Source organism: Sturnira hondurensis, unplaced genomic scaffold (genome assembly GCF_014824575.4).
Source record: "Sturnira hondurensis isolate 20B ecotype Veracruz unplaced genomic scaffold, ASM1482457v3 Scaffold0016135, whole genome shotgun sequence".
Classification (NCBI taxonomy): domain Eukaryota; kingdom Metazoa; phylum Chordata; class Mammalia; order Chiroptera; family Phyllostomidae; genus Sturnira; species Sturnira hondurensis.
Genome location: NW_028088766.1, coordinates 125,055 through 146,803, shown reverse-complemented (window position 1 = coordinate 146,803; position 21,749 = coordinate 125,055). Strand labels below are relative to the sequence as shown.

General features: G+C 35.9%; 1 protein-coding gene across 16 annotated transcripts in view; it reads left to right on the top strand.

Moving 5' to 3' along the window:
- The window catches only part of PPFIA2 (PPFI scaffold protein A2), a 472,168-nt gene that overhangs the window by 412,792 nt on the left and 37,627 nt on the right, over positions 1-21,749 (top strand). For 8 of the 16 annotated variants that reach the window (XM_037065741.1, XM_037065747.1, XM_037065737.1 and 5 more), the window contains 3 exons: positions 740-833; positions 13,531-13,539; positions 19,368-19,449. In XM_037065741.1, coding sequence (XP_036921636.1) covers positions 740-833; positions 13,531-13,539; positions 19,368-19,449 — 185 coding nt within the window. The remainder of the gene's footprint in view (positions 1-739; positions 834-13,530; positions 13,540-19,367; positions 19,450-21,749) is intronic. The other 8 variants (XM_037065742.1, XM_037065754.1, XM_037065753.1 and 5 more) reach the window with 1 other exon arrangement.

The following is a 21,749-nucleotide window of genomic DNA, read 5'->3' as shown; positions in this document are numbered from 1 at the left end:
CAAGGAGATATACATTATATTATGTATGTATATAATATATACCTAATATATTTTATATATTACATATATAATAGATTCCAAAGCCTATAAAATTGTCACTAAATCCAATAATTTTTGACTTACTGGTAAAAACAATTTTTAAAAAGGTCTTTTTAAAAACAGACTTAGAATTTTTCGAAGGTATTTAATGAAATTAACAAAACAAAAACTGCAAGAACATAGAAAATTCTGGAAGTTAGGTGTATACTGGACATAGGGGTCATGTGGGGGAGTGAAAGAGTGTTCCAAAAGCTACACGTGGAAAGATTTTAGAAGTCAGGAAATGCCTCTCTATTCTTTTGACATGGAATTGAAGATATTTAGTCATTGGACTATTATATAATTGATAGTCCAACAGATATTTGCTCTTATGTTTCACTGAAAAAATAGTAAGAAAGAGAGCCCCTGAGACTTGCAAACTGTAGATTCACGTGTTTGTCAGTGCATGGGACACATGTATTACAACTGCTACCGGGTGCCACTGTCTAGTCCAAGGGTAGGTCATTTTTCACTGTCTCAGTGTGTGTTTGTGTGTGTACCCGTGCCATTCTATACATGTTAGTTTGGAAATATACAGACAATGAAAAAAATAAAGTGGAGAAATGTGGTATTAACTCATTGCTCAAGTAAGTGTTTAAGAATTTCATTTCAGACCTGACACAATGTATTGGAGCTAATGTGAATAGTTACTCCCCCACAGGAGGCTTCATGGAGACAGAAGCCGCGGCTCAGGAGTCCCTGGGTTTAGGCAAACTTGGAACTCAAGCTGAGAAGGACAGAAGACTGAAGAAAAAGTAGGTTTGCAGATTTTTTCCCTCCTTTTCCTAACTATAATTTATACTTTGTCACTGCTTGTGGGGAATTTAGAAAGAGACTAGTCAGAAGGAAATCAAAAGACAGAGCATATATTGCCCTGGAATTCCTTGAAACTATTCAGTGATCATGTTTCCTGATTCTAATAGGCTACAGTTTGAAATGAGTATAGTTCACCTAGACTAGAAATGAAGTTTCTCTAAACACACTTGAGTTATTTCAAAAGACAAATATACTTAATATACTTCAATGTAGGCCTACAAACATCTGTTTGATGTTAAATTTGGTAATGAATCATTATGATAAAATGAGAGAATAAACTATTCCTCTTTGTGTTTCTTCTTATGACAAGTAAAGTACCCCCTCTTAAAATGAAGTTTTTCAAAGCAGAGCATTCCTCTGAGTGATTGAAATGAATTTATTTTAGACTCATAGCAGATTGTTGTACATCTGTCGGGAAACTGATAGTGAATCTTTTCATTCACATATAATATGGAACATTTACATGACTTGCAAAATTGGCAAATTTTGATTCTCAGCAGCATTTGGAAAGCAAGTGAATCCATAAATAACTTTTTTTGAATACATAGTAACATTTTTAGTGGTGAAATAGCACGTTTATAACGTGTCCTTAAAAACCAATGAATTTCTCTTATTCCAGAATCTGGTGGCTGGTAACACCTTTTCCTCTCTCTCAAATGTTCTTGGCTGTAGTCATGAAGTAAATTGATTAGTCTGAATGTTATAACCATGAGAGTGTCTCTCTTACAGTAATGATATTTTGCCATCTGACTTGCTTTGCAATTGTGTACTAAGAAGGAGAAAATATCACTTATAAGTTGCAGAACAATTCAGTCGCCTAATTGTTTTATTTATTTGCTACTTACAAAAATTAGGTATTTATCCAAATTCAGAAGACACATACTGTGCAGAAAATAGAAATAATACCGGATAATTATTTTTTAAGTACAGTGAAATGTTTTTAGTAATTATCAGTCAAAATGCATATTTAAATATTACTATAATATGCTTGAAATCTCTTAATTTCATGTATTCCTATCAAAGATTGTTTTGTTCAATGTTATGGTTATTTATTGAGAAAATAGTCAAAGCCAAGCCAGGCTAATGGACTTAGTTTATTTCTCTTAATAGTTAATGTTTATTTTTTCCACAAGGAAATATTTACACATACAGTGGTACTGCAGTACTTGTCATTAATATATTCTGGAACTCAGGACAAGTGCCAAAACCAACGAGTAACCATGAAGCATTTTCTCTCGTGGGTCAGCATCGTGACTTGTACAGTTCTAGCAATGCCATGTCCCAAGCAAGCGCCTCAAGTGCTGAAACATTTTCTTTCATCAAAATGTGACGAGGTCAGGGCTAGATGAGCCCTGAACCTGATGAGTGCTGAGCTGTGCCTGTAATGGCAGTGTGGCCAGCTTCTGCGGTGCGTACAAGGCTGATACAGAGGCACTGCATCGCCATAGTTCATTGGTTGTTTATGGGGCCAGGTTAAATGTCCTATGACAGCTAGTAAAGTTAAACATCCCAATTATACAATGATTTTTTAAATAAAGCATTTAAAGTTTAGCTGGTATTAACTTTACATACTGTTGGACTGATTTGATATTAATGTTACAGAATTATTTTTCAAATCCTAAGTACCCTTACAGTCAGAAGCCAATTTTAGTTCTGGATATAATTTGAAAAGCTTACTATACTTGACTTTTGAATTTTATTTTGCAATATGTTTTGGCAAAATGTGATTTTAAAATGCATTTGATAGAATAATTTCCATTTGCTATAAGAAAACGTTAAGAACATTCTTTAATATAATAAAAGCTAACATTTCTCAATATAATAATTTCCAATACAATAATAGTATTTGGGTTCACGTGAATCCAACAGAGTTAGTTAATGGAAGAAGAGTCTTTCTTTTTTATTGTCTATCCTGTAGCAAGAGCCCCATGAGCACAGATGAGTAACCAGGATTTGTGAGAATAGACACAACAGTGCCAGCACTGACTCACCCGCGGTGACACTGCCCCGGGGCTTCTGGGTTACCTCCCGTGAAGTGTCTCCATGTGATGAGTTTTATCAGATAGACAAAGATAAATCTTTTTCAAATTATAGAGTGTCTAAATGTATTTAAATTAAATTTTTATTATTAATTATTGTTTAGCATTGGCCACTTATTCTTACATTTTCTAAACTATTTAACTTATTAGTTAGGTATATGGACAAAAGGGGTTTTCCTAAAACTGAATTCCCAAATTAGACAAACCTATCAGACACAGAAAGAGCTGGATAGTCACAGGCTTCCAAGATGCAGACATGTAAGCCCCACCTCTCCTTAAAAATAGCATCAAAAACATTATTACTCCATAAAAATGTTACTCTGGAATCAAGGACCATAATCCCATAAGGAAGGAAATGAAAATTTTATGTCTCCAGTGTCTTTGCTTGAAGAAGAAATTTTGAAGTATCAGTGTTAAATGTGTTTGTATTGATGTCTCACCAGACTTCTTTCCTTCTTTTTTTCTCCTGGAATATATTTAACTTCCAATTACCTATATCACCTCTCTAGAAATGTGATGATAGGGTGTTTGGCAAACTCACAAAATACTCACAGATCTGAAAATATATTTTACATCTAAAATGAATTGATAATTGCTGAGTGTAAAACTATTAGTTTGAAATAATTTTCTCTCAAAACCTTGAGAGCACTACTCTTCTTGCTTCCGGGCATGTCTGCTGTCAGTGAGTTGTCATCCTTTCATGTGAGACAGGGAGGGTTTCTGTAACATCTCTTCCTCTCTCTTTCTGGAAGCCTAAGATATTTATTTGTATCTTTGGGGTCCATAAATGTTATGTGTGTTTCTAGTCAATGTTTTAATGTTTCATTTTTCTACTTTATACTTTTAATCTGAAGATTTTTTGACTGAACTGTCTTATGTATTGACCGAAAGGACTTTTATTTTTACACTCAGCCTTGTTTCCGAGAAGCTAATTTTTACTATGGCATTAAATATGAAGTTGTCTGTTTTAGGAGCGTTACGTTTGTCTAACACTGGTGACAGTCCTTGACAGGCAGTGAACATATTAAAATTCATGCATACCCAGTGAGTGGTTACTTATCTCCAGGAATATAAATTCTGAAATTTTTAAATAAATTTTTTGTTTGCTAATATTTTCCTCCTGTGTTTTTAACACTGTAATTTTTACTAAGATATATATATTCATGCTAAAATCTGTATCTTGAGATGAACTAAGCTATACATAATATAAATCTTAATATATTGACTAATTTATCATTTTTAATTTTAATTGTAACATGAGTAATATATTTTATATGTTTTACTTGTTATGTTCTCCTAAATGGATATTGCTGCTAAATGAAAATAGATTTTATATTTGAAATCAATTTTTCAACATCATTAAAATAAAACTAACATTCCAACTCAGCTGTCAGCAGCCTCCTCTAGAAGAGAGTTTTACCCATGGAGCAGGGCAGTCACAGTTCATCACTAGCAATGAATCTTAATGTCAGAACTTCAAAGACATAAAAATGAAGCTCTGTAGATTTCATTAATTTATTTCCATTGCAATTCTGAGGGTCTCCTTCAGTACGTAATCTTTAATGTGTTTTAAAACTCTGCACTTTTAATCTTTAGCATTTGGAAGGTTCAGAGATTGCCTATCTCCAAGCAAAATAAATGTCACAGAAAATATTCCTCATTAAAGTATCACAGAAATTCCACAACAGTTTTTCATTTAATAAATATTTATTAAGGGCCTATATAAGGGCCAAGTTAAATTTGAAAACAAGTTGTATTTCAGAGGTTAACTTGTAAGACGTATGTTAGAAGCTTTAAATACATTTTCCCACCTAAGTAATGCTGTATATATGGGAGGTGAATGCCTTTGCTTCCCCCACAAATACCTATTTTGTAAGCATGCCAAAGCAACTAAGTCTTGCTAGATTAAGCAAAAGGGAGAATTCACTGGGAGGATATTAGAGATCTCAGAGATTGCAGAAAAGCACAGTCAGGACAACTTCAAAAGTTCAATAATAACAAGTGATGAAATATTTCTCTGAAGTGTCAGTAACTCATGTTTTCTATTCACATTTGTAAATTCCCAGGTGAAAGCATCTGGTTGGCCTAATGTAAAAAAGATATTTGAACTCAGATCAATTAGTTATAGTCAAGAGTTCATTTAGTTACAGACATGGCTATGAGGAAACACTCCTGGGCAACAGATTTGAAAGGATCAAACAGTATAGAATATTTCAGAACTGAAACACAAGGTACTCAATACTCCTCTCTCAGAAAAATGTGTCCCAGGGTCCTATATGGGGCTCTGGAAGTGCAAATTTTCTGCCTGCCCTGAGCTAGAGATCTGTTGCCTTGATCGTGATGGTCCTGCCTAGCTCCAACCATGGGCAATTGTAAGACTTCCCTGCACCTAAAAAGCAGTGATACCCAAATACTAAAGGCCAAGATGCATTGCAACTTATTAGGAAAAATAAAGCCAAGGAAAACCAAAGTGCTCTCGCTATATGTTTGATCTATTTGGAGGAAGGAAGGAAAGGATACAGAAGGAACCCACAGTGCAACATTAATGCAGAGTGCATAGAACAGAAGCCCTAAAAAAGTATTCATATCTTTTGTCCATGGAAAATGTAAAATATGAACTAGTAATAGGATTTTAAAACTCAGGGTAGTTACATACACTACAGGAAGGACCTCCTTTTCTAAATAAATTTATATTGTTTGTCTTGACTGGTAGTAGAGAGACAAACATAAAGACAAATATTGCACTTAAGTATTTCAGGGACATTTTCCCTTCTCTAAGTCACTCATCTTTGAACAGAATGAGAAGTGTCACAGGCCTACAGCTACCTAATGCTCTTACTTAAAATATGTTCTGCAGGTTAAAGACTAGTCACCTCACTCTTAGTTTCATTGGTGAGGGATAAATATACATGTAAAACACTCATTAGATGATCACCAAGGGTAAATGGAGTTCCTCAACAATAAGCTGTGCCCTTAAAATTTTAAAACATTTTCTAGACATGCAGATGAAGAAAAATGCTGCAGAAATATCATATATTGAGTTCAGCAAGGTATTTCATATACTTCTTAAAAGATACTTCTAAACATAAGATTGGGAGGAGACTAACACAATGCATTTATACCCAACGGAACCAATGTAATCAAAAGGGCTGAAGAGAGGAGTTAGTGATGACTGGGTGAAATGGAAGGCGGCCAGCTCCAAACTTTTACAGATGATTTAAATAATAGCAGGTTTGTGAAGCAAGAAGCTAGGAGACATAGTTAGGTTTTTAAATAAATACTTTTGGTTGAGGAAGAGCTTTATAGAGAGATCCAAATCTCATAGGATGAAATTTAATAAAGGCATTTTTGTAATTCTGCATCCAACTTTATTACTATATATATTATTTGTATATAGGAGGATATGGATAGGCATAATTTAACTTTAGTCCCTAAGGAAAATGTTTCTGCAAAAGGGCAAATTAGCAAAGTCTGACAAATAAGTTAATGATTTTCAATATCCATAAAAGCAATTTTTAAGGCCAAATTTCTATGCACTGACCAGCATATAGCTGGATATTGTGTTAATTTCTGGGAAATAAGCCTGAAGCAGGCGTATTTGAAGCAGCGGATCCTGACCCGTATTACAAATGACACGAAACCACTTCTTCAAGGAGTGTTAGGAATAACTAGGACTACGTGGCATGTAGACAACAAAGTTCCAGATGCTGCCAAGCAAAAGGGCCATCAGATGTGCTCTTTATGGCTGTGACAAGAGCTTGGACCAAAAGCGGAGGTGGTTACAAATAAATTTGGTCCACGTCTAATTGAGAACTGTCAGTGATCACATATCTGAGAAGAAAGAACTGACCTCCTGGAAAGAGAATTGTTTCTCATGATTCTTTCCAATACAGCCCTTCCAAGCATATGTATGTGGCAAGGTTGTGATATAGGAAATTCACATTTCAGTCTCACAAATGTGAGACTGTATTACATGCCCTTTAAATTATTTCTGCCCTGGGATTCTATGATTCTCTGTATAGCTTGAGGACTGGACTCAGGAAAACCTCTGCTTTTTTAAGCACTTGCAGTGCTGGCATATGGTAGGTATTCATGATATATTTTCTGGAAAACGGAATGCATAATTAGGATGGGGAAAGAACTCTAGGGTGAAGAAGAAAACCTAAGAAAATGGAACAGGAACTGGTGCTGTGACCTTTACCCAGAAGACCAAACCAGAAACCTGAGTTTCATCTTTGCCCTTATTCTCTCTTCTCCTTCTTCCTCAACACACCTTTGTGTGCTACTATCACCTCCACACACCACTGCTGTCACGTAAAGTCACTGTCACTTCCATATACGATCATCGTCCCCTCCGTACACCATCTTCATCACCTCTATATTCTATCCCTCTCACTTCCATACACTACTTCCTCTGTGTACTACCACTCTCACCTGTGTGTACCTGTCACCTTTGTATACCACCACTCCATATACTAGCTCTTTAAAAATCTCTCAAGGGTGTTGATTTTCTTCTTTCTCTTTTCAGACCATTACACTAAAACAATCTTCATACTTTCAGTCTTGCCTTCCTGCAGTCCACCCTCCACACTTCAGCTAAAGAGATCTACTTAAATCACATTTTGGAACCGACGTGAGATCACTCACCCATTCCCTAGCAGCCCTAGGATACATTCCAAATGCCTTTAGGTGGCCTATGAAGTCCTCCGTTATCTGGTCCCTATTCATCTCACCAGCTCTGTTTCTCTGTTTCCAATCATACACATCATGGTCTAAATATACTTAATACCTATTTATTGTGTATGATTACTCCTATATCCTAGTGTGCATGCATTTTGTTCCATTTTTCTCCTCATCCTCTGTATAGTAATGATAGTAATCTATTTATATGTAGTAAATGTTCAATAACCACATTGAGCAGTTATAATATGCTAGCAGCTGTTCTACACATTATGTTGTTATAATTTTTAATTTTCACAAAGCCTTTGAAGTAGAAACTGCTGTTTCCTTCCACACATGAGGAAACATAGCTTTCCAGGCACTGTGGCACACAAAAGGTCCGATTTCCTTAGCCCAGATCATGTCTGAATTATCTAGGGTTTCAGGGCAGGGGCACAGTATGTAGTTCAGTCTCTGAGCTGCACCTTCAAGGTCCTATGCAATTTTAAATGGTCTATGCAGGGAATAAAAAAAACCCTCATTCTCTTCATATTAAAAAAGTAGCATATATTTCTCCTAAAGAAAAGTCTTTTACCCAACCCCCTTTCTTCCTTCAAAATGAGCAACAGATATATTAAAACCAAGTATCTTTTTTATGACTGAAAGGGGTAAATAGTTTCAAAGCACAAGATGTAGCCATGTTATGAAATTGACTTTTTCTGATATAATTAGCCCTACATAACATTTCAAATTTTGATATAATAATGGTAATGATCACTAATAAGTAAACAATATAAATATTACAATGTGTGCTGAAGTCAATCTAACACTATTTATTCCATTAAAACTTACTGAGTTAGTGTTAATAAAAAGGATGATTTAGTCCCTTTTCTAAAAAGAAAAAGATATCACTAATTAAGGTACATTTATATATAATGCTGACATCTTAGTCTAGAAAGAATTCTCCATATTTGCTTCCACAAATATAGGATGTTGCATTAGCTTGTATTTTTTCACACTTTTTATTGTTCAAGTACAGTTGTCTCCATTTCCACCCCTCCACTCCCCACCACCCAGCCATCCTCATTTGTGTCATATTTTTTACCAGACCATGAAGATGTGGTTTCTTTTCACAGTCATTTAAAATTAGCCACTCATGAAGCAAGGTTCTCTTCCGTGTTTCCCCATTTCTAAGAAGGACAGTGACCATCCGTGTCCTGTTGCTGGGGTTTTACTTTGATAAATAGTCTTCACCAAAAGACATTTCTTTCAAACTATATGTGTGTGTGTGTATTTTATGCATATGTATATACAACTAAACGTACAACTAAATGTGCTTCTTCCAGAATCTATGTAATCAAAACCTCAATTTTGGGCTTGATTGAGTTAAGTTTGCTAGGCAAGTGAATAACAAAGTTCTTAGAAGAATAGAGTCCTAACCTCTTTTAAAAATGTCTCCAAAAGCTTTTTGAAATGAGTATTAACTTTAAAGAAAAGTTATTTTAAATTAGTATCATGATGAAGCATACTTAGAAGTTTTGAGCCATTCACTTTCATTTATTATAAGGATTGGTAGAAATGGGGTTGGCTATCTATTTGTGTCTGTATCACTTCACCTGACTTTATATATAAAGCAATTCCTGCCATTACCCTGGGCAGCTCCTACATTCACGTAGCTCACCCCATCACAGCCTGACCTTTGAGTTTCAGATCTTCATCATTTCCCATATCATTCCCTCTTCTCCAACTCATACACCTCCCATAGTCGTATTCTGAGCCTTGTCATCACCGCCAAGTCATTCTGTTCCCAAATTACTGATTTATGCATGTTGTTCCTTTCTAACTGGAGTCGTCTCTTTATCATTTTCTTTCACTATCATATTTTTTAAAGTTACTATCCTTTTCCACTGCATAAGCCTTTTTTCTATCCTCTCTTCCTTTTCACTTTAGATTCCATGTCCATAATTGCAACACAATAAAAAAAATTCCTAAATTCCTTTGCCTGCTTTTCTTTGCTCATACCCAGTGTCACAACCACAGGCACCAATGAATTTTCATTCTCCATGTCTATGTTTGGGCACCTCTGTGCAGTAGAGAAAATTACAGCAGGCAAATTAGCACCTGCTTCATTTGACATTTCAACACTGTCCAGTAATCTCAGTGTTTTCCTCTCACCAATCGTTCTGCTCTCTGCAACCTTTGTTAGAGAACTCCACTGTCCTCAAACCCACGCCTTCTGCAGATGAGCTCACACGCTACCATAGAGGGAGAGAATGAGGAAAACAACAGTACTCTCAATTATTTGCTGACACACACTAACACTTGCCCCCACCCTGCCTTTTTATTATTACAGAGAACCAGGCTTTTGTCTTCTCACTTAAGACCAGCCTCATTTTCTCAGTTATAGGCTGTGCTGATTTCCCACTCGCTCCTATACTTTCAGTTTCTGCTCCCTTCTGTGTTATGGCCATCACCATTTAAACATTGCCAAGTTTAGCCTATTAAAAGAAAGCCTGTGTTCATTCCACTTTTCCACTCCAATTACTACCCATCTACTTCTCAACCTGGTGCTAATAACCAAGTGAAGAATATTTCTGAGTTATCAACTTGAACCTTCTAAAGCAAGAAGCAATCATAGTATACATATAAATTTCATTTAGTGAATTATTTCATGTGAAGTTTTATATCCATAGTTGACTACTTGATAAATAAGTGAAGGCCCATTCATTTAATAGGAGATCTAGAAGATTAAAGCAAGGCAACTGAAAACTTTAAGGCAATAAAGACATATGTTAGTAGATAATATCTTATTGTTGTGTTTGGATGTATGCTGATGTTCCCAAGAAAAATACTGTGTCAGTAACTTGATTTAATCTTATTCATTAGATGGTAACTTGCCTTGATCTTCTCTATGTGAATGAAAATTTGTTATTAGCCTATTACTTACAGTGGTCTTTAACTAAAGAACATTTACTCTTGACAGAATCTCTCTCACTGCTATCATAACCTTGACAATTTGGAGGGAAGAGAAAAAGAATTATGAGGTTACACATGACTATAAATAACTGCGTGTACTAATTTTTATAATGTAAATGAAACAGTTTATCCAAACTAAAAAATATATCATTGCAAGCATACATCTTTGATATGAATTTATATCACCACAAAATCTCTGAGTTATTTAGGGCTATAACTTTTTTCTTTGTTACAGAACATATTTTAGAACAGGGGTGTCAAACTCATTTTCACCAGGGGCCACATCAGCCTTCTGGTTGCTTTCAAAGGGCCAAATGTAATTTTAGGACTGTGTAAATGTTAATACTCCTTAACTCAGGGCAAGGACCTCGGTGCTGCCACCAGGTAGAAACAAGGTGATGGGCCGGATAAAACAAGGTGGAGGGCCAGATTTGGCCCACGGGCCTTGTGATTGCCACCTGTGCTTTAGAAAGTCATGCACTGAAATACTTAATATTTTAACTGAGATAACTACTCAAATAGGCTTTTCAATTAATTGACAATGGAAGAGAAGAAAGTTCATGAACACTATGAGAAATCAGATAACTTACATAAACTGACAACAAACACATTAGAACTTTAAGCAATACTTTTTGAGTGATACTTTTTTATTTGTGTTTTCTGTTTATTTTCATCATTTCTCATGTTTTATGTTTAAGGTATTTTTATTAATGCAAGGTTCCTATTTTCAAAAAACTATAGATGAAGACGTGAAGAATATTAACATTCCACTTTGTTCAGATTTAATTTGCTTGCTTTATTGGAGAGCTATTCTTAGGTAACTGGTAGGCTACAGAAGATAATTTTGTCCATAGTAATAACTGGCCTAAATTCTTTTGGCAATTTTCATGTAAAGCTCAGAAATCACCTTGTTCTCAAAGCTCATGAAAAAGTCCACAGGTTGTGCACATGAAACCTGTGTAATTTTGTTAACCAGTGTCACCCCGATAAATTCAATAAAAAAGGAGAAAAGACAAAGACAAGAAAGATGCTGTAAGAGCTTGTGAACACTGAAGAGCTACTATCGTGGGTCCAGACTGTGTCTCGGGATGTGTTCAATATGTCAATTCACATTCTTTCAGACCCACTCAGAACTTGGGGAAGGAATCCGGGGAAAATAAAGGTATCCAATGAGTCAGAAATGGTAGTATATGAGCAAAAATGGAAATGCCCTTTGAATCATCCGTGTCTTTAATTTCTCAGAATTGCCATTTCAGGAAATGAACATTTCTGCTAAAAAACAAAGAGGCCTTGAAATATCACCATGTTTCAATGTTTTGACCCATACAAGGGAGTGGGTTTTGTGTGGTCATGCACAGGGGCTTGTTATTTATCCCAGAGAAAATGAGAGGACTTTTCTTGCCATTGCTAACGGGGAAGACTAGAGTCTAGATATTTCTGAATATAAGAAATGCATTCTCTATTGAATCTCAGGAAAAAAAGATCACAGGTATGTTGACAGGAAAACCATCTTAATCACCTAGAAGCTATCTCTTTTTGGTCTTAATTTACTTAATGTTGCATGTATGGTGTAAAATATGCATTAAATTTCTTCAGACATTGTGATGCCAACTTGTATGGACAATTATGCTTTTGTTTATTTGAAGGTTTAAAGATCTTGTCATAGCTGTTCTGGTGCTATTGTCAAAGGATATGCATTTATCTGTGATGCCTGTTTAATAAAATAATACAAGGTTTCTCTGAATGAATGTGTTTAGAGGAGGCATGTGCAGGGTGTTCCGTTGCCACACCAAGCTTTTCTTTATAATGATTCTGCCATAAAAAAACTTAATGATTTGCCTTATTACTGAGATAGAAATTTCTGCTTCATATTTTGTTACATTGAATGTATTTTATGAGTTGTAGTGAAAGTTTTATTTTTCTAAGGTTTATTCTGTTCTGCTTGCCTAGAGACTGTAAGATAATATTTCCATGGCTTTTTGTTGAATTATTTTTCCATATTCTCCTGGTGCCTCTACTATACCAGGGAGCAAGTGGGCTCTTTCAACACCACATTTAAATCATTGTTGGTTTTGTGATGATTTCTGACAATGTTGGTGAACCAATCTCATTCATTATCATTCTTCATAGCAACATTCGTAAAGGTCCATTCTTGTAACTGTTTCTAATGAAAAAGAATCAACTGGCACTAACTCAACACTTATCTTACCAGTTCAGGAAGTAGTAGTATGACGAGGGGAGAAGAGTATTGGAATTTTTTATACTTCCTCATGTTATGATTGTGGGCACATACATATTTACAGAAATAAATATACTAATTATTATTATAGCACCTGTTAGAACAAACAGGGGCCTGGAATGCACAATTTATTTCTTCCCCTAATCAAGTTGAGGAAATTCAAGATCAGAACCTGCTAGTAATTTTGACTGAATCGTGTATGAGAACGAGATAAGATATTCTGATGCTCAAACCAGTACTTTCTTCCAGTTGCTGCCTCTCCAGAAGTCTACTGTACTTTTCCTTGAGCCATAGCAGTAGGCTATTATAGCTATATGTGAATCTGCATGCTATTTAGTAACTTATTTGCTTCTATTTGCAAAATAACCCGGGAGTGCCATGAGGTAAAGAATGTTCTTTCATAAGGTGCCCAATTTCCTTCCGGGGTATACTAGAGGCCGGGAAAAAGGTGGTCATGCATGTTTCAGAGTGACTCATTTTTAAGAGCCAGACTTACAGGTCAACTGTTAGAAAACTACCCTCAGCCTGATCATGATTTTGGACGCAGTGAGTATGTGTGTCATGGTGGAAAACAATGAGACACCATATTTTTCTCATATCTGAGCTTTTGCACATCTGAAATAATGCTCTTGTTTTATTCCATGGCTTTCTTTGGATTGAAATGTATCCGTTAACATTTCTGTGCTTTTCTTTTCCATCTACCCTTCTCCATCTCATGAAAAGCACATCTGGGTAAGTTGAATCACAGTGGCTGCTGAACATGTTTATTTTCAGCACCATCCTCTTTTTCTTTTCTCTTTAGTGTTTCTCTTTTTGGTTGTAACACAAGCTGCACTGCCTCTGACCTAAAACAAAAATTGTAAAGTGTATTTATTTCCACATCATAAAAGAAATCATTGGTTCAGAGAAATGTTTCTATTTGAATTGCTTATGTGGCCTTCCAGGCACTTCTGGGTTTTTTTTCACCTCTGGTAGACACATGTCAGCAGACATTCCAGACATCATTTCCCCTAGCTCTCAAGGCATTCTCCAGGAGTCAGTGTGGCAGTCAGGGAGGCCCAAGTCACAGCTGAAGGCTGCTGGGGTGCTTCTGGCTGCACTGCATGACTGAACCTGCCTCTGTGTTCCCTGGTGCTTTGTGGTTTTGCACCGCCCTTGGAGTCAAGAGACAACTTTTGTCAGTGACTAGAACTGCACTTAGCTCAAGATCCAGCTCAAAATGCTGGGTCTTCCTCCGTAGAACTTATACACTCAGATTCCAAAGTCATCTTTGGTTTTGGTTGAACCCTTTTGTTTTGTGTTTTTCCCATTGTTTCCAGTACATGGATTAATTTTTAAGATTTAAAAATGTGTACTATTCAGATTACAGCTTCAAATTTCAAATCTTGCCACACCCTTGTCCATGTTCATTCTAATTTTTTTCTCTTTTGCTCAATCTCTCCACCCACCCAGTACTGGTCCCCACCAGAGCTGTCAGCCTGCTCTCTATCTATGAGTCTCTCTATTTTGCTTGTTTGTTTTTTTTGTTCATTAGAGTCCGCATATGAGTGAAATCATATGGTACTTGTTTTTCTCTGTCTTATTTAACTTAGTCTATTTGTTTATAAAATATTTCCGTTGGTGTAAACTTTTGCATTGGTAACATGGTGAACTATTTAAAACACTTTAGGTGGGGAGACATACTGCTTTTAAATTCAAAGCCAAAAGTTGAGGGGTGGTAAATTAAATGGCTCCAATGACAACCTGACCAGTACAGCTTGGTTGGTTGTCGCCTCACAAAGTGAAAGTTTGCTGGTTCTATTCCCAGTTGGAACACTGCACCTGGGTTGTAGGTTTGGTTCCCAGTCAGTGTGTGTACAAGAGGCAACCCATCGAAGTTTCTCTCTCACATCATGTTTCTTTCCCTCTCTCTCTAAAAATAAAATAAAATAAAAATATATAAAAATTTTAAAATGGTTCCAATGAGATGCAATTATCCAGGAAACTATGGAGAGTGTCAGTATTGACTCTATGAATGTTTCTTTTCCCCTACTATAATTTCAAATTATAGTTACTACTGCTAATTATTTAACAATGCAATATTTCTTCTTAGGAAAATTCATGATATTAACGGAAGCTCTAATAAGTGTTCTTAAAAATGCAAGGCAGGATCGGGGTATAGTAGTATCCCACACTGCTGGCTAATTGTAAGTTGTAAAAACTTACAGTTTTAAAATAGTAAACATTATGGCATTAGATTTTAAAGTTCTGTTTTCATATCATCACACAATGTTTGTCTTCTGTTTTTTAATTACTTTTAAGTTTCATGAGGAAAATAATCCCAAGAAAAACACTCCATTTCTATATTTTTTGAATGAAATATTGAAAAATCATAAATGCATAATGCACTGTCATTTATGAACTCCAAGGAACCAATATAATTGCTTTAATTCTAAAATGAAATTGATTATTGTCTCACTTATGCTTCTGGAACTTAAATATTTTGAGCCTCAAAATCATTTTCATGGTACAATTGCTAAAAGGAAGCTGAGGAGGTTAAAATGACAGGAGAAGACAGAACAAACAGTGAAGATGTGCGAAAATTGGGGATGGAAAGAACGTTAAATTACACATCAGAAGACAAGAGTTTAAGCCTCAAATTTCCCACCTATTTGCTGGGTACCCTTGAGTAACTGACTTATATTCTCTGTACTTACTAACATTACTTTCCACTTCCTATCCTCATTTCAGTATGAGAAAATATGAATGACCTCAGAAGTATGGGAACTATAGACTTCAAATCTGAGTTAAAGGATGCTCAAAATTAGATGAAGTACTAACATAATCCAGTCTGAATGGTATGCAAATAACCTGAAAAATTAGCAATGTTCCTCAGTAAGTCCCCACTTTACTACCAAGAAGTGATTGGGGCGAACAGGCTACAGTGTCTTATAAAAGTGAAATTGTTTAATGAAACATAATGAAAGCCCCTCTAGTTTTCAAAACAGCAGGAGTAATTGTATTGTTCCATCACAGTTGTGCAAGTGTGTTTATACCCTTTTAAGGGTTTTGATTAAATTTATAATAAAGTGAGGAAAAAATGTGTAAATCCCAACTCAAATTCACAAGTAAATTAAATTTCTTGTCTGAGACTATGCTCTCTATTTCAAAGAGCTTGAGGAAAAAAGGTTTCAATAGGAATGATCTTTGGTTTTAATGTAAGGAAATCACTTCAGTTCTGAACCACCTATCATGTGTTCTTAGACTCTAAGTAAAACACTACGTAAATATGTAATGGGTTTTTACATGAGCTGCTGTGAAAATGTGCCATAATAGCATTCACAAACACATACACTTGCCACACACAAAATCTCAGTGTGCTGTGCTTTCCAAATCAGGTCAAACATTAATGTTGGATTTGAAACTCTTAATGTTATGGAGCTAAATTGTATATTTAGGTAATCAATGTTCTGAAGCAACTGATTGGGATTTGTAATATATTTCTGTTTAGAATAATTATGTTAATTAAGATATAAATTTTTAGCTTGCAGATGTTAAAAGAAAAAGTGAAGTGCATACTCTTACTAAAGTTATGTAATGAGAAGCTATGATTTAAATGCAACCAACAAAACAAACAAGAACATTTTTGAAGGGCCACAATGTTCAATGATTTTACAAAAAGTTGCACACTTAAATTTTTGTTCAGAAAGAAAATACAATTACTTGAGCACATTGGAATATGAATTAGCCAGAATTCTCATCACAGATCCCAAACCAGGTCAGATTTGTGGATCGTGTGGCATGGGTACTATTCTGACAAAGTGGTTCCACAAATGCATTATAGGGTGCAATTTACTTAAACAAAAATACCTGAATTTAAGCACTGTCAGCATTCACAACTATTTACTGAGCACCGCCTTTGTGCCTGACCTTGTTGTAGATGCTTCAAATTTCAAATGGAAGCATCTTGAAATTGTTGTAGATGCTTTATTCCTCTGAGCAGAATATATGAAGCATCGCTCCTCTTTGAACTTATTTTCTATTGGCAGATGACAGAGAGGAATAAATACCACTCCGTGTTAAAAGATAAGATAAAAACAATAAAGCAAGGGATGGGGATAAGAGGTCTTCGGTGGAAGTTGTGGGAGGGAGGGTAAGAGACATTCAGCAAGAAGGTGATATTTGAGTAAAGATTTAAAGTAGGTAAGGAACTAAGCCATGTGGAGATGGGGGTGGGGGCAAGAATTTAAGATAGAGAAAACAGCAGGTGCAAAGTTCCTGAGGTGGAAAGAAGCCTGGGCTGTTTTCAAGTAACATCAAGGAAACTGATTTTGCTAGGTGACATGACACTTGAGTCAAAGAGATGAAAAAAAGTAGGGTAGATTTTAAGAGCTGCTTTGGCTTTTATTCTCAGTGATACAGTGAGTAATTGAGAATTTATGGACAGAGGGGTTGTGTCATCTGGCTTAAGTTTCAACATAATCACTCTAGCTTGTGTGGTGCATTTTTTTTATTAGGGAACTAGGCAGAACTTCACAATTAAAATGTTCTAATTTTTAAAAATAGCTTTAAAACAACTCATAATTCACTTATGAAAATGATATGTGCTTTCTAGGTTCAGAGTGTCTATTTACTTGCTTTTTTACTAAATATGGAAAAAATGATTATAAACGTCTACTTGTTTCTTCCACTTTAATGCCACTCACCTGTCACATAATCAAAATTGTTCCTTTCCATAATGGACGTAACATTACAACTCTTAATAATGCTCTTCACCACTGTAGAGATCTACTGCAAAGGAGGCCTACTCTATACTTTCTTGCATGAATTCTGCACTAAGTCCTGCCTCTGCCTCTCAATGCTTTTGCTACTTACCCAGCTTGAAACTCCACCCCCATCTCCTTCCTACCTGCCCTCCAAAGCTCAGTTGCCACAAAGACTTCAACAATTGTTGCCATTGCTGTTAGTCCCCTTTCCAAAATCCTCACATTCATAATGTGAATGGCTGATTTGTATCATCTATTTATATACTTCATTATGCTTTCGGTTTCATGTCTTTAGTTTTTCTAGTTAGCCAGGGATCTCCTGGAAGACTGGGTCAATCTCTATTTCACAACAGATGTTCAAAAACTACCTGATGGTTGGTTGGTTGAGCCTTCAACCAATTTTTATAAATACATCTGTCACAGTGACACCAAGCTCTTTGAATCTGGTTTGCAATGAAGGCATGGCATGAGGAAGCCCAAGGAAATGGTGATGGCAGAGCGGGGCCCCTTGAGGAAGCCGTTGTAGTTTGTGGGATTCTGGCATCAGGTCGCTGTTCCCTTTCCCTGGTGCTGAATAGCTCACTTGCAGAGATTACCCATGTTTTCTAGCTATCCCTTCAAAGGAAACAGCAACGGATTTATATGTCTCTTCGGCAACTATAAATTCAATTTTTGTTTTGTCTCCTTGCCTATTTTTCACACTGCATTTTTAGTGATAACATCTTTTGCAAGTAGAAGAATCTATTGTGTTGAAAGACATTTTTGATTTTGCCTTTTAACATATTATAGTCCACCATAATAAACAATGAATTGATTGATACTAAGATATGATAAAATGATACATTTTAGAGCTTATATATGATGTTAATTTGGGGTTCTAAAACACAGAATACACACAATCAAAAAACAATTATTCTATACATTTTTTATTATTTGTGTGTGAAATCAAAGCATACTAAAAAACAGAGAATGCATTTTTTAATATGGTCCTGGCCAGATATATATAGCAAGAAAATGAACTTGCTATTTCAATAATGAGCAAACTCAAATTGTTTTTTTAAATGGATGTCAATTCTAAAGGCTCTGTAGTAGGAAGAATGATTAAAGATGCATTTGTCAAGGCTCTTTACAACATTTTATCGTCATAAACAAACATTTGTTGTTATTGAGGTATTTTACTTTCTTTAATAACAAAAGTGATTACAAATGGAAATAAATGTACTATTGAATTTCACATCTTATATTACATTGTTGTGATAAAAATCAATGTACCTCAGAGCTCTCTTCAAATGAGAAATGATTTTGTAGTCTAGACAAAAAAAACTTCCTAATATAGCCACCTGGACCCAGAAAAAATACTAAAATTAAGCACATCATTTGAAGTGGCTAAAAGGACCAAATATATCTTCTGGCTCCATAGACAGGCATTCCCTCTACCATTCAAGTTATAAAGGAGCATGAGCAAGGCAGATGGAAGAAGCCACATTTACATCCTGTAATGTGTACTTGGATATGCATATTCTTGTTAGAGGAATGTGACATTTGCTGATAATATAATCAGCTTCTTAGTATTAACATTCAATGGTTGAATTTTAGTGAATAAGTGTTAGGGAAAATTATTTTTAGATGTGTTTTATTTCTAATAAAATCAATGAGTGATTTGCATGTATTACTCAAAAGAAGGAGGAATTCTGTTATTTTGTCATGGAAAGCTTATAAAGGATTATTTGGTTTTATTTAAATAATGTAATTAAAAATAATCACAGCCATATTTTTCCATATTACCTGACTAATAATCTTTGTCATATACTTCAGGCATGAACTTCTAGAAGAAGCTCGAAGGAAGGGATTACCTTTTGCTCAGTGGGATGGGCCCACTGTAGTCGCATGGCTAGAGGTAAGAGAATTAAACCAGAAGGCTCTTCATTCAATCACTACTCATCTGATAGCTTTTTTCTTTTAGATAAGAGGTAAAAGCATATTTCTGAAGTCAGAGCTTTCCAAGAGCCTAGAGTAGCTCATACAGGTTGCAGAGAAGAGCTCTCTCCATATTTTAACACTTTTGTGTTTTCTGAGGTACCGTTGCCCCCTAACCACATACTGTTCCTTTGCTTATAGTATAATTCCTGAACCTAAGTATCTAAGGCCAAGGAGCCAGCTAGGCTCAAACACTTGGAATAAAGCAGAAGACCTATCTCCTTGCTCCCTGCTGTGTCTAAACAGAGTGTTATAACGAAACAAGAACTATATTCAGCATTTTGTGCACAACACAGGGGTCTGGAAAAATTTGGTAACACCTGAGCAGGGTGGAGGGCATCAGGAGCTGACGAGCACAATGAAGGAAGTTCATATTTACCCCAAAGGCACCATCATGCTGCTTGTCAGTAGTGTTCACTCCCCCTCCCATCTAGTTCTCTAAAGAGGAGTTCTAGGAGCTGCCGGGACATGCCCATGTCAGGACAAAGAACACAGGCTTTTCCTGCCTGGCAGCGGCAATGAGAACTCGTTGTATTAAGTGGTTTAGGATTATAAACCATTTATATTCATTATCATATCATATTCAAAGCCAAAGAGTTAATGTGGAAAAATAAAAGCCATATGAGTTTTAAAATTTGTCCTACCTTGTCTTTCCACCATGATTCCCCTTTCACCTCCCCTCCGGTCACTGTCAGTCTGTTCCATGTTTCCTTGCCTGTGGTTCTATTTTATTCATTAGTTTATTTTGTTCATTAGCTTCCTCTCATAAGTGAGGTGACTGGACAAAAAAACATGTATGAATGACCCACAGACCTGGACAATCGTGTGGGGATGGACTGTGGGAATGCGGGGTGGGATGGGCAGGGGAGGGCAAAGGGGGAAAACTGAGATGACTGTAGTAGAATAACAATAAAAATGATTTAAAAATAAAATAAAATAAAATGTGTTCTATATAAATAGATATAAAGACACGTTTTGCCCTTTTTTCTTGGACTGGGAGAAAGAAGCTTTGTCTTCCTGTATTCTCTCAAACCAATCAGGAGGTTTTTAGTAATCAGAGCTGCTACTTCCAAACATGTCTTTAAAATTTCTATATTTTAAAATGAATTATAAGACAAAATGCTTAAGGAAGTGTACCTCAGATTTGATAGCACTTCTTTGTTCAGTTTCTCTCCACCGAAGTGAGCTACACTGGGAGAGCTAGTTAGTGAGCTACACTGGGAGTTAGATGAACTCATCGCTTGCCAAAATAGCAGCTAACTCTCCCTTTGGAACAATTGGTTTGATAAAAGAAAAAAACCAGATATACTGACATTAAGGGGCTGGGAAATGACAGGCAGTAAAGTTTGTGCTAATTAAACCTATCCTGAGCACACAAAAATGGTTCATAATGTGCTTCTTGACTGAAATTATGAAGTGAAATGTGCTGAGTGAGGCAGGTGATCCAATGAATGAGACCTCTTAACTCTAGTGCATATAGCCTGCTAAGAATGACATAAATCTGATGCTTCATACACCATTTATCCACATGAAAAACTTTTAAAAGTCTAATCAGGGAGGGCATTGATAACAATGCGTGGCAAGCATTTGGGTCAATCCAAACACACCCCCAAGTTTCTGTAGAAATCTAAATATCCTACTTAGAAGAGAGGAGGCAGGAAATCATTAATATCCAGTGAGGATATATTTGAATGTTTAGTTATTCTGAACAAGTTGAGTTTGTAAACTTAAGAGGTCAAGTCTCACCTTCGGTCATATTCAGTCATGCCTGTCAGGGTAAGGCCTGTTCCTTGTGCCTAACCTGCTGGAAGAGTCTGTGAGCGGTACAGTCGTGCACTGCACTTAGATTCCCCCCTCTGCTTCCTTTTACCACAATCACGGCCCAGTCCACACTGACCCCAAGATTTGACTTCTTGTTTGTTCGTTTTCCCTATAAAGACAAGCAACCTTCCAATAGACCAGAAGTTTTTAAAAATAAAGGATAGCATCTGTATTAGTTATCTACTACCATGTAACAGATTATCCCTATACTTACCATTTATTTTTCTCATATTTCTGTGGGTCAGGAATCTGGACACAACTTATCTAAGACCTCTTTTTGGTATCTCATAAGGCTACAAGCTAAGGTATCAGCCAGGGTGGCAATCTTCTCAAGGCTTAATTTAGGGAAACTATGCTTTAAAGCTGATTCATGTCTTCACAGCTGTGATTCACTTTCTT